The 13,098-nt window shown below is 37.9% G+C and overlaps 1 protein-coding gene across 1 annotated transcript in view; it reads right to left on the bottom strand.

Moving 5' to 3' along the window:
* Positions 1-6,564: 6,564 nt before the first annotated feature.
* The window catches only part of ADGRA3 (adhesion G protein-coupled receptor A3), a gene marked incomplete at its 5' end in the record, with an annotated part of 59,562 nt that continues 53,028 nt past the window's right edge, over positions 6,565-13,098 (bottom strand). The window contains 3 exons of the mRNA XM_082482698.1: positions 6,565-8,135; positions 8,334-8,429; positions 12,336-12,481. Coding sequence (XP_082338824.1) covers positions 6,893-8,135; positions 8,334-8,429; positions 12,336-12,481 — 1,485 coding nt within the window. The 3' untranslated portion in view covers positions 6,565-6,892. The remainder of the gene's footprint in view (positions 8,136-8,333; positions 8,430-12,335; positions 12,482-13,098) is intronic.

The following is a 13,098-nucleotide window of genomic DNA, read 5'->3' on the forward strand; positions in this document are numbered from 1 at the left end:
TAAAACTGTTCTAACTCTATACTAGATATTTTTAAAGCTCACTTGCACTTTCTACAAGATTCAGAGAAAACTTCAGCTATGGGATAACCAGATGGCCCTACTACACAGGTTCATAGAATGGTTTAGGTCGGAAGGGACCTTAAAGATCATCGAGTTCCACCCCCCCTGCCATGGGCAGGGACACCTCCCACTAGACCAGGTTGCTCAGGATAGGATGATGTAAGTTATTATCAGGGATGTGTCGATGTACCGGTGACGGCTCCCACATCCAGGTCACCTTTCAGTTGAGAGGTACTGACCCACTGCGTATATCACTCCGGCACGGCAGCATTTTAGGGCAATCTGCTGGGTTGTTCATTACCCACAGGTGGAAGGAACAATCTACTGGTGACTGCACCCATTTTTCTTTATCCAATCCCGAGACTGTAATGGTCTGACAAGAGGTATTTTTGCATCTACAACTACATTTAATAAAGATGGCCTTTCAACTATCCTTTTCTGTTTCACATCAAACTCTCCTCCCCTGCAAACGCCATCTGCCTCGTAGTTATCAAGCCGTGATTAAACTCAAGTACAGTTTTACTTGAAAATTTGTAATAGTAGTACATCTTCAGCCCATCAGAGCTGAAGATTAAACTCTGGTTAAGTGTTCTCTGTCAACAGAATCAACAAGTTCGTGTATTACAGCTCCTGTGAGAGCCCGTAGAAGTTGCATGTCCAGCACCTTTAGAGATAAGCCTGTTAGTGATTAGATGCACACTACACCTAAGTATTTATTCTAATTTTGAATATCTTGCTCAGCAGCTCTGGGTGTTACCAGGGATGCCTCCTCCCCTAGGAGGAAACCTGTCCTTCCTGCAAGTTTCCATTTCACCAGTTGCATCCAATAGAACCATCATCAGCAAATACATGAAATTAAGTCTCTGCGTACTGCCTCTGTGCTGCTCAGATTTGGACTCGGTCTGGTAAGAACTTACTCATTTGGGATTTAAAGGAAAATTGCTGCAAACCATTCAGGAAACAGCTCTACAGCTTAACGATGTAGAAGGGTGTTGGAGGCTGCAGCAGACGATCCAACATTGTATTAATTTGTAGCTGAGCAGAGATTAGGAAAAAGGGTGCAGGAGGAACATTTCATGTTGAGAGAAACAGAATAATCATCGTCAGCAAATAGAACTTTAAGTGGATGAAGTGAAAATGTGAGGTATGTTTTATATGAAAAAGGTCATCGTATCAAGAATTAGTGATTCTGCACATCAGGCCCTTTAGGCTTTGCAAGTGGGCTGAACTCCTCCTCCAAGTGAAAACTGACATTTCCACTTAGGAATTTTATTTTTTTTTTTATAAATGTTTTTGTCTTCTATGTCTTTACTCATTTTATGAGAAGTATGAAGCAATCTCTAGACACTTAAAAAATTAATCGACTTATGTTATTGTAACATCTAGTATTCTCTTGCATTCATGCAAGTTAACTATTGGATTTGAGGCTTTTCAGTGATGTCCCATTGGAAGAGGTGCATCAAACGTTTACTATATTCAGCGTTTTAAGTATCAAGTGTGAAATTTCAAGAATCTTCATCTAACAGAAACTAAATTTCCCCTCATTTTTATCTCACTAATCAGTCTGGCCTCATTTATTTCACTGCAGAGCTCGAAGAATATAAGATTTATAAGCACTATCGTACTGAGTAAATGCTGACTTCAGAGAAAATCCTATGTTCAGCTAAGCACTTCATCTGTATACTCAAATTGTATATTTTGGGATTTAATTTTAATTTTCAAGGACTTCCATCCTCACCACAGATTGCTGCAGTGACTGAAGGTTGATTTTTTTTTTTTTTATTTTTTTTTTTTTAGGCTAATGTCACATTAGACAGGTACTCAACTGGCTGTGAAGCACATGTTGAGAAAGTCAGCGAGGCTTATCTCTGCACTGACCTTTTAGCTGCTGCTTTTCGACGGTGTAGAGCCATCCTCTGCTTGCTGCAAGATCTGCTCCGGGACACCCTGGTGAGCCGCAGCTGCAGGCAGCGGAGAAGCCTGGTCAGCAGCACCACTTCTGCAAGCGGCTTCAAGAAGCGGCCAGGTCAGCGAATTTCAGCATACGAGCTGCTTCCCTCACCTCTCTACCCACCGACTGCCACGTCCTACCTGCTTGCACGGGGGCCAGTTTCAGATGCGAGGTGGTGTTGGTGGGCTGGTATTACACAGACAAAAGTTTGTCATACTTAACGATCTTGCTAACCTAGCAGTTTTCAAATGTCGAGTCTTCCATATAAAACAAATTTTACATCTGTATTCATAGATACCACCACTTGATTTCCACCTCCCCAAATGCCCATATTCAGCCCAGCTTGGAACCAGAGAAGGTATATAAACCTAATTCAACTTAAACCCCAACTCCCACAACACAACAGGTCCCCCTGTTTTTGAAAGCGGGGATTAAAAAGCCACAGGGTGTTTGTTTAAATTAGAAGCTTTCTTCACATTTAATACGTTAATCTTTATAATTCAAGACAGTAGTAGTTCTCACAGATGTCTATGCTATTAATCTGTCAATATCTAGAAACTGTGACCCAAAAAAAAACCCAACCAAAAAACACTCAATGAAACTGATCCTTCACTTTGCTCAGGGATGTGGAAAAGCAGCAATACAATATACACGACAGAGGTTCAGCAAGCAGCACAGTGTTAACACAGGACCGGTCAAAATAGAATAAAATAAAAATGGAAGAACTGAACAAAACCTAATTGTTTCTTCCTCCTAACACCTGAAGCATATCTTGGCCTACAGAAATCTAAAATAATTAGCGTTTAAGGTGTTCAGGTAACACGTTATCTATGAGCAAATAGTAATATTGGGAGGTCCTCATTCAGTAAAAAGGAAAATACTTGCGCATTGGTGTCTTCATCATACATTCAAGCAATGATTGTTTGCATGTGTGAACTCCGTATGCAGATGTTCATCAAAACAATGAGAGAGTTCCTTTTGAAAACTTATCTTTTTGGTTATGAAAGACACTTTCTTCAAAGACACCGGTCTAATCAAAAGTGACTTATTTTCTACATGTTTTTCAAATGCATTCCATGAGATTACAGTTAACGGCACTCTGACACGATGCCTTTCTGCAAACCTATATATGCCGGTGGCACTTATATTGTGCAGCACAAGGGCGCCACAGCCGCTGGAGGCAGTTTCCTCATCTGTTCCATTATAAACGCCTGGTTTAGTTCCCAACTTGAGAACTGCCAATCTGACTGCAAAACTCCAACGATTTATCATGTATGCCGCATTTCAATCAACTCCTTTTTCTTACTAACACTCGTAACCTTTTCCTCCCACCTCAATCCCTATCCTCGGTATCACCAACAAAACTTTTTAGCCATAAACCAGGGTGTGCTTATAGCCTTCTTCCTCCCACCGGTGACCCTTGCTTTTCAAAGTCTGCTTTAGTCGCTATTGTGAATGGACAAATATACTGACTTTTAATCACAGTGATGACCAGCACTAACTACTGCTGTTTCTAATCTTTTACCTGTTGTTTTTTTGGTAGAAAGCAAAGTTATCTCACCTCAGTTTGTATTATCTACTCCCTCTTATATACCCGATTAATGATTGTAGCTACTTTCTCATTGTTCCACAGCCAGCCAAAAATGAGGTGTGTCTTCCCCCCCCCCCATTGGAGTGATGTAGGTGGCTTTTCATGCAAATTTTAATTACAACTCTGAATATAAGCTTGCTTTACACTAGGAAAAACACAGGAAAAAGCTTGAACGTTTTCTGTTTCCAATTTCCTTATAAGATACTATACTTAATAACTCCACTTTTTCACAGTCTAATAACCTGCCTTCCAACTTTTAGTTATGTAACTTCCCTCATTTAAGATGCTTCACGAGAAACACAGGAGATGAGTGTATTCTTCAGTATTTGTCAAGGCTGTATCTGGGAATAATGGCTTAATTTTTCATCATCTGAGCAAAAGCGATTGCTAGAGGAAAAGCGAATGTAGCTATGTACATAGCTGTAAGTGAAGTAAGCATGTTTCTTAGTGTGATGATGTAAGAAGTATTTTTAGATTAAAACTCCCTGTATGTACCAAGGCCATTCATAATTTATTAGGTACTTAGCAAAGAGTTTATTTTTTTAATCTCGTCAAAACTTAAGGCATGCTATCAACCTATACAGAAATATCACATACAGAATTAATTTTAAAAGCATTTTTAAGATCAGCTTCAAGAAAGACTAAACAGATGTTCAATTCCAAACCTGTGCAAGAGGAGTCAAGTGCTAAAAGCAAAGGGCAGGTAGATTCTGATCCTACTGATCCTACCCTAAGTCACTATCATACTTTGTTCAGATAATAAGAAATCATCTATGAACTGCTTTGACATTTTTCTATATATAATACAAAGTAGGCTTTAAATATTTGCATTGGTACACGTATTTGTTACTGTAAAAAAAAAAACCAAACAGCACAGTACCTACTCCTGATAAATATAATCTAAAGACACCTGGGTTTGGGGCTACAAACTATGTATGAAGGAACCTCAGTGATTATATTGCTGCTAGTTGTGTAATATAAAAATTCAGCTCAGAGATAAGTGCTTCTCTTAGCACGTGCCCTTACGCTTACTGTTGGCAATTCAGTTTTCATTCAATCCATCACTAAATCAAGAGACAGACTTGCACCGTCTGCAATGGAATAGGATCTATGTTTGACACTATGTTTGACTTCTAGGTCCAGAATGTATTTCTGCCAGCAAGATGTACTGCCCCTACAGCAAATAACAACCCACATACAGCTTTTTTTTTTTTTGCAATTACAAAGCAGTGAGTTGTCCAAGATGCTTAATTATCCTGTCAAATAGCTTACAATGTAAATATTTTACATATATTTGGACATTTAGTTTAAAATAATTTCTTTAGTAATACCTATAAATTCCTTTTTTTTGAGCACCTGTCCATACGGTAACTGTAAGAACTACCTCTCTCGAAGCCAGTGAAATAGAATGGCAATCAAAACTGAGTCATACACTTGTCAAAACGTTGCTTTAAGAATTCTTAAATGGCCACTACTCACAAGAAGCAAGAAATATAATCCAAATCCCAACAACACTGTCCCACTGGAGAAGTTTGTACAATGCATCCAAGATTAGTTCAGACTATCAAACCAATTAGTTAGAGGGTGCTGTAAACTTGACAAGCAATAATTAAGCATACTTGCATGAGTCCTCACATTATAAATTATTTAACACAACATTTGAATACTGAGAATGTTAGACCCGTATCTGTATTCAAATGGATACACTTAACTAAAATACTCAACTGTGACAAGTCTGAATTAGGTAACCATTCCATTTGTTGCTTACAAATTGAGTTGCGGTATCAGTACTAGCTGATACAGAACCATTTTTTGCTATTTAGTACACATGGGTTTAGTAACCCGGGTATCAGTACTGGAAACAGATAAGGCCCTAAGCAGTACCCTACAAATACAACATCAAATTTGTCACAGCAGCAGGATGACACAAAATATTCTCTTGTTCACATTGAAGGGTCAACAGTTTAAGTATAGAAAACTATACTCATAATTAACAAATAATCTATTCTATGCTATTTCATTTTACATAGAATATTTTGACCTTAACTCTATTTTTTTTAATTATCTGCAATTACATTTAAATTAGAGTTTAATCTAACCGCAATGTTTATTTTTCAAGATTTACATTATTGTAAAAGGTTGCATATTTTAACTATTTCCACTACAGGACTTTATACACTTTTAAAATTTGTTAACCTTATTTATTTAGCTCTGCTACTGAAACTTTTGGGTTTTTAAACACAGATGATGTACAGTATTGGAGAAGATTATTCTGCTAATTGTTCTATACAGGTGAGTAAAAGTGAACTTGCAACTCCAAACACTCTCTCAAGAGGCAGCTTCTACAGTGACACTGAACCTGAAGACCCCAATTTTGCATACCGATCATACTCTTAACAGATTATTCCATTACCATCTATCAAAACACCTGTGCTATTATTCTTCCGCACTATTAAAACTGAATGAGTTTTCACAGACATGTAGTGACAACCTTCACAAGTTAGCACCTATTGTCTGTGAACATTCATCACCTCAATTCAAATGATTAAAACAAATTAAAAAAAAAAAAACAACAAAACCCACCACCCCACTCAGGTAATTATGAGGACAAAATAGAGTATTATCCAAAAACATTACCAAGTAGACTAAAACTGTGCATATGCACTAAAATAAGCCACAGCCATCTGAAAATATAACTAGCTTATGCAGCAAGTACAAGACTGATTTTGCAGTAAACAAGTTTCCTTATTTCAAACAAATTCTAGGCCTTATGAGATATTCTAGCCCTTACGAGATATATCTAAGCCTGAGATATTTGCATTGTCTCTTTCAGCCACCAAATACTTTCTGTAGTAACTGAAACTTGTTATTTTCAGATACTGAAGTAGTAAAATCAAGATGACATTCAGTGCAATAACCTTTAAAAAAGCCAACAAATCATTGCAACACTGCGCTGCTGGGGAAAATACTATTTATTATACATTTAAATACAAATTTGAAATGTGTTGTGGACACATCTGCAGGGTTACAGGTAAAAAAAAAAAATGTACAAAATTATGTTCTGTATCTCTCAAGATTGAAGTTTCAAAAAAAAATTTCCCAAAATACCAAAAGTTCGTCTTTGTAAGAACAGCAAAGATAACGCATACAATCTTTTGCTTGGCAGATTATCTTTGTTCCCTCCCTGCAAAAAGTACCTAGAGTTTGTAAACAGTCTTTAAAAGTGTTAATAGCTTTAAGGAATGTGTAATCACAGTTCATATGGATTCGTCCCGCAACGAATTATAATGCTACACAGTAGTTTCGTGTTTCCACAACCCAGTTCTAATATTACCAGTACTGTCTGCAGTGAGCAAGGGTCCTTCCTGTCCACTGCTTTTAAGTGGTCCATTCTGGATGGCTAAGTTTAAGCCATAAGATTTTTGCTGGTTTTCAAGTTCGACTGCTATTGGTTTCCTTAGAATCTCTTTTTTATTGTTGGTAGATAGTGTTTTTTCAGTATTTCTGCTACTTTTTGGAAGCGTACTGCAAGCATCACTGCTATCTTGTTGGGATTGGTTATACTGACGTTCTCTATATGCCAAATAGGCTCTTCGGCTCCTTGAATGCCCTTCGCTGTTGCTTTGTCGACTTTTAGGTAAGCCATTTTGCACACTTCCTTCCACACTTGTGGGAACATCATAGGCATATTCCCTCAACACTGCAAGCCTGCTAGCACGATGTCCCTTGCTTCTGTTCTTATGATGCCGACTTGGGTGTCCGTTTGTCCGAAACTGTACCTCTAAGGGAGCTACATGCATTTTGATATCGTTATCCACTGAATGCTCAGTGAGACTGTTATCCAGTTGAGGACCCGTGTTCAATGGCAGAGACGTAGGGTGGCACTGAGCTGCTGCAGCTTGTAAGTTTGTTAGTTTACAGCCTTGAGAAGAATTTTTCAGGCTCGATGCACTTTTGTTCGTGCACGAAGATTCTGCGCTACTGTTGGTGCACTTCGGGGCCTCTCCGTTGGTTCCACTGGAACTGGAAGGCTGAACGTTTACTTGCACTGAATACGTACTCCTTCCAGGGCAGCAAGTCGTTATCCAAGCACGCCTGACATCTTCCCTGTTAACGCAATGGTGAACCATAAGAAAGGCACTGAGGCTTAAACACGTTGCCCCAAAGAAACAGCTGAAGATGAGGTCCATGGGATAATACAGAGAAACTGACAGAGCTCCGAAGATCCACAGAGCAACATACAAAAGCAAAGTAAGACCCACACCCAGTAGCTGTGCCTGAAAACTGTGCTCGTTCTCTAAAGCAGATGTGGAAACTAGTGACATGGACAATGAATCTTGATGAGCCAGTTCCCCGTGCTCATTGCTGGCCAGACGCTGCTGTTCCTCAACAGGTTCCTTAAGTTCATATTTACGTTCAGGGTGACGTTTTAGTTGTATGAATATGCTGAGGAAATACATACAGTTTATGAAAATTATAAAGCTAGCTGGTCCATAAAAGGCTCCTAAGCTAGGTTCCCAACTCATCCAGCAACTGGAAAAGAAACAAACCAAAGAATCAAAATTAACGTCTTCTCACAAGTCACTTATGCTTTATCAGTTCTTAATGGCACTTTGAAATGATCTTGCCTGTGTTACATTTTCTGGAAGAATCGGAATTAATTGCAATGAGTACTTAGAAAAACAAAACCATGAAATCTTATGACAGAGCTCTCAGTTATACGGTACTTACTAAGGAGCATTAGGTCTGCTGCCATAATTTCGGATGTTTGCTGCTGCCGTTATTCCACAAACTATGATAGGGATCCCTCCACCAATAAGGTAGAACCTAAAAAGTAAAGCCAGTACATCAGTGGCTGCTTAATGGCAATGGATTTTATTCAGTCACCATGAAGGAAATGAGCTTTCCAGGATTCTGGAAATATGCAAGTCCTTTAAGAAAATAAATAGGGTGAATCAGGTTTGGGCTTTGGGAATATCAATTTTTTCTAAGATTTCCTCGCTACAATTTTTTTTTTTTTTTCCTCTTTTTGTAAACCACCTCTCTTACAGATGTTCACCTCCCTCACAGGCACTGAACAAAGGTATACACAGTTAGAAGGAAGAAGCAAAAGCTGTCAGTCAAAAGTTGTAAACTGCTGGAAGAGAATAAGGAAACTTAGAAGGAAAATAGTAAGTGGTATGCCTCTTCTTCCAGAGGTGAACTTGCCTGATATTATGGACACTATGTTCAGAAGATCGCCCTTAAGAATTCGTTACTTGTGGGGTTTTTGTGCAGAGGGGGTTGAAGGGTGGTGTTGGTTTTATTTGTTTATTTTGAATGGACTCTATAATTTCATAGTATATACCTCCCGCTTCCCTGTGGTGGTGTTAATAAAAACTGTATGCCTTCACAAGGATGAGGGCATATGTTTTTAGAATATCTAACTTTTCATTCCAATTCCTGTGAATTCACATTCAATTCATTAGTGGCAGATCAATAACTACTGACAATCATTCAAATTAATGGCACTCTGTCCTGCATCTGTATATTAATCCGGTCCAAATTCAGATCAGAACATGCAGTGAAAACTACTACTGCGACATACGGATGGGTAGTTGGTTTTGTCAACAAGAGACACCTATTCCGATGGTCCTGGACCTTTCCACTGCATTTCTGATTATTCACCAGAAGTTACTACTGTCTCACCCGAGACACAAAACAGTCTAAAATAAATTGAGTCTTTCTGGGAAGTCTAGGTACGCTACGTATGTTTACATAGCTGCTGAATCCTACAAAGATCAAATTCTGTCACTGATTTATTCTGTATCTTGATGCAGCAATCGGGAGCTGGCCAGATGAAACAGATCTTTATGGCAGATTTTACTCTTCTTATCTTTCACTACAAATTACTAAACCACTGCCTCAAAGATGCACCACTACTCACACATGAACAGTTCAGTGAACCTGGTTCGACACAAGGCAAATTGTTACTGGTGGGAGAGAGAAGCAATATGGATTGTTTGCAGCCATATTGCAGTTTGCTCTATTGGAGGAACATGTTTACGACTGTCCTCGAACCATACCAAGATACCAAGAACCAACACAAAAAAAAAAAAAAGCACTTGTGTGTTGCTGTGTTCAAGTCTTCAGCAATTCCTGAGAGCCCAAATTACAAACCAAAACTATCATGCAGCAAAGAGCTGTATGAACAGAACAGTCACCAAGAAACGTATGCAAAGCATTCTAGAGGAGATGCAGTAATACTAAGATTTTGGGGCAGAATGCTGTAGAGGCTAAAACTTTTCCTTAAGTTAGATTGAAAAGAGAAAAACAAATCTAATGACATGGGTACACAGGAGGTGTTACAATAGTAACAGAAAAAAACATAAATAATGAGATGTTGCATTTCTAAGTAGAACATTCACTCAGTATTAGTATCATAGTAATACAAATGTTTGTATTTATTTAAAATAAAATTACAAACCACAAATATTTGTATTTTTATTTTATTTCATGCTTTACACGAAGTATGCCATTATTAAGATCTTCAGCAAGGTTCTTTGTAAAGCAGTTCTTTTATGTAAAAAGAAATTGAGGCTGTTTCCTTTTGCCTTGGTTGGAGTTTGACAAATAAAACACCATTTCTGCACGACAAACTCCATTTCCTTCTTCTGATTGGCAGCTGAGGACCTCAGTTATTTTTACAGCCTCTTGCCTGGCATGGCAATGCAATGTATTTGGCATAAACTTTTTCACAGTCAAGAAATTCTAACCAGTGCCAAGTGTTGCACTATAGTCTCAACATGGCTACTGTGAGCCACAGCAGATCTCTTCTCTGCTGTAGCTACTATAGTGGCTTTCTGCAGAACATCAGATCCATTTCAAAGTGTTTTTCCACCTTGTTCATGACCTGTGACAAAGTCCCATTAACAATGAATAAATATCATCACCAGCAAAATTGTCCTACATGCAATGAATTTCCCAAAATAGAGAATAAAGCTTATCTATGCTAGAGCCGAAGGAAGCTTAACAGGTGTGAAGTCCACCCTCAGAAATACCTACAGGAACTGAAAATCAGTGTAAACATCATGTCTACCTATCATCTGCAAGGTGGACTTTTTTAAACCCAAAGAACACAAAGCAGAATAATTTACATATAGCAAATAGGGGAAAAAATATGTATCTACATACATTTATCAGGCTGTTTGGGTTTTTTTTGTTTGGTTGGTTTTTTTTCTTTTTTTTTTTTTTTTCTGTTCCAAAAGACCCTTTGTAATTCTGAAAAGTCATAGGGAAGAGAAATATAAACAGCATGGAGGAAAAAAGAGAATCTGTTGTTTTGTCTCCTTTAAGTCAAGAAACAGGGGCTGGTAACCTTAGGTGACCGGTTTCAAACAAGCAGGACACTCTTGCGCAAAACTCTTTGTCCAATGCAACTATGGGTAGTTTTGTTTTGAACATAAGTTTAAAAGACAACTGAATGAAAAAAAATAATTCCGTTTATAATTCCATGCAAAAACATCACACATCTAACTGAGGAAATCCCTTATCTGCAAGAAGCTAGACATTGAGAAAATCTGATAAGTATGAAACATGTTTCCTGTGTTCTCATACTGGTCTCCAAAGTTACTGCCATTGTCACAGATGAGGTGTCCAGATCTGAAATGGCATGTGCATGTTTATGTCTATGCAGAGCTGAGCCTGTGAGGCTGGGAATTTTACTGTAACATTTTCCAAAGCAAGAACTCCATGGAAAAGGATTTAAAAAAAAAAAAAATCACAACAGATGTTAAAAAGGCTACTCAGTACCCTGCTGGAAGGCACGCAGTTGGTGATGGGCATGATATCCTACAGTGAATGAAACAGATTCACTTTTTCTTAAAATAAAAGTTAAGGAAAGCAAAGACAGCACTTAAGTGGTACAAATATTAACCTTCTACCTTATTAAATATTTCTATAAGCTTGTGTATAGTACTGCAAATTTTAGTTGATGATATTCATAAAAGCATTTCTGATTTTCTGCAGTCTCTGTACTTTAAAATCAAACTTTCTAAATATTTGCCTATAACTAATCAAAGTTAATCAACTTCTGCCACCTTGTGGAGAATTTCAGCTTAGCAGTTTTTAATTAATATCCAGAGGCTCAGTAAGCTATATGAACAAAGTATGCTAATGTTTTCCATTAAAAATATTTCACACAAGGTGAATTTCACAGATAATTTGTTTGTCCCATTTTGGTGATTTCAGAAATAAGAATTCTAAGAGGAATGCCTCACAAAGAGTACTACTTTCACTTGATAATGAGTGATACCTCTTTTTCAAATTATTTGTAAGCCATCTTTGGAAAAACATATTAAAACTTTATTTACTTAATTTGCAGTGTTTGTTAATTGTATGATAACAGTTCTCCACATTCTTTCTTCTATGATAATTCAATGGGAGGCATTGCTACCTAAAGTCCTAATCAAAGCCCCAGTGGTGATGCTGAAATACCACCAATTTCTTAATTTACAAATCAGAAACACAGCACTGCAACAGCAATATGCTAAGACCAATCGTCCTTCACCTCATCCTCCTTAACATAATGCTGAGGAACAGAAAAATCTGGAAGGAACTTTACAGACCTGGAAAGAAAATCTTCTATGAAAGGCACTTGCAAAAAAACAGTAGTGACCTGTTACATTTTCTGGTCAGACTATGAGCATAGCGACCTGGGAAGTAGTGAGCTGCAAACACAAACAACAGGCTCACCTCAGCATCGGTCTGGGTGGAGGAGGTGGTTCATCAGGATCTTGACATCTTTTTGCTTTTTTGGTTACTTGCTTGTAAATATTACGAGATGTTACTCCCAGCCACAATACGGTCGCAAGAGTAGAATAATGAAGAATTATCCCAACCTTAAAAAAAAAAAATAAAAATGAGCCCCCAAGCATTTTCTTTATACCGTTAAAAACTAACCATTTAACACGCAACTTGCATAAAGCCTGAATTTTCAAAGGCTCAGTTCAAGAGAAGAAAAAATCCTTCTTATTTTAATATGATTCTTCTAAACACCAAGTCATCGTGGTTTTCAAAAAGATAAAATACATTATGCAAACCCATCTTCCTATCAGTTGAGTCTGGAAAGGCTACATACATGCTGTATAAGTAAAGTAAGTAAAGGTAAGTATGATGATACTTTAAATATTTAACCAGCCCAAACATTAATGCAAAGTCATCCTCACAGACTGACTGGGCACTACTGTTAAGAAAATGGTTGTCTGTCTCTCAGATCCTTTTGCATCTGCAGTGTTTTATAAACTGAACATTGTTTTCTTCATTGTGTTCTAGGAATTCCCAAGTCCCCAGAGTTTTGTGGAAAGGCCCACTCTGGTTGTCCCATCTTTCCTTACTTAAAAGCCAACACTAAGATCAAGCGACTGCAAGAAGCAGGTTTCATATATCCCTGAAATGGTGGCACACGTACATAGAAGACGTGACACTTCGGTTTTTGTTAAGATGACTGGAGGTGGTT

This window comes from Vanellus vanellus (assembly GCF_965231255.1).
Source record: "Vanellus vanellus genome assembly, chromosome: 4".
Classification (NCBI taxonomy): Eukaryota; Metazoa; Chordata; class Aves; order Charadriiformes; family Charadriidae; genus Vanellus; species Vanellus vanellus.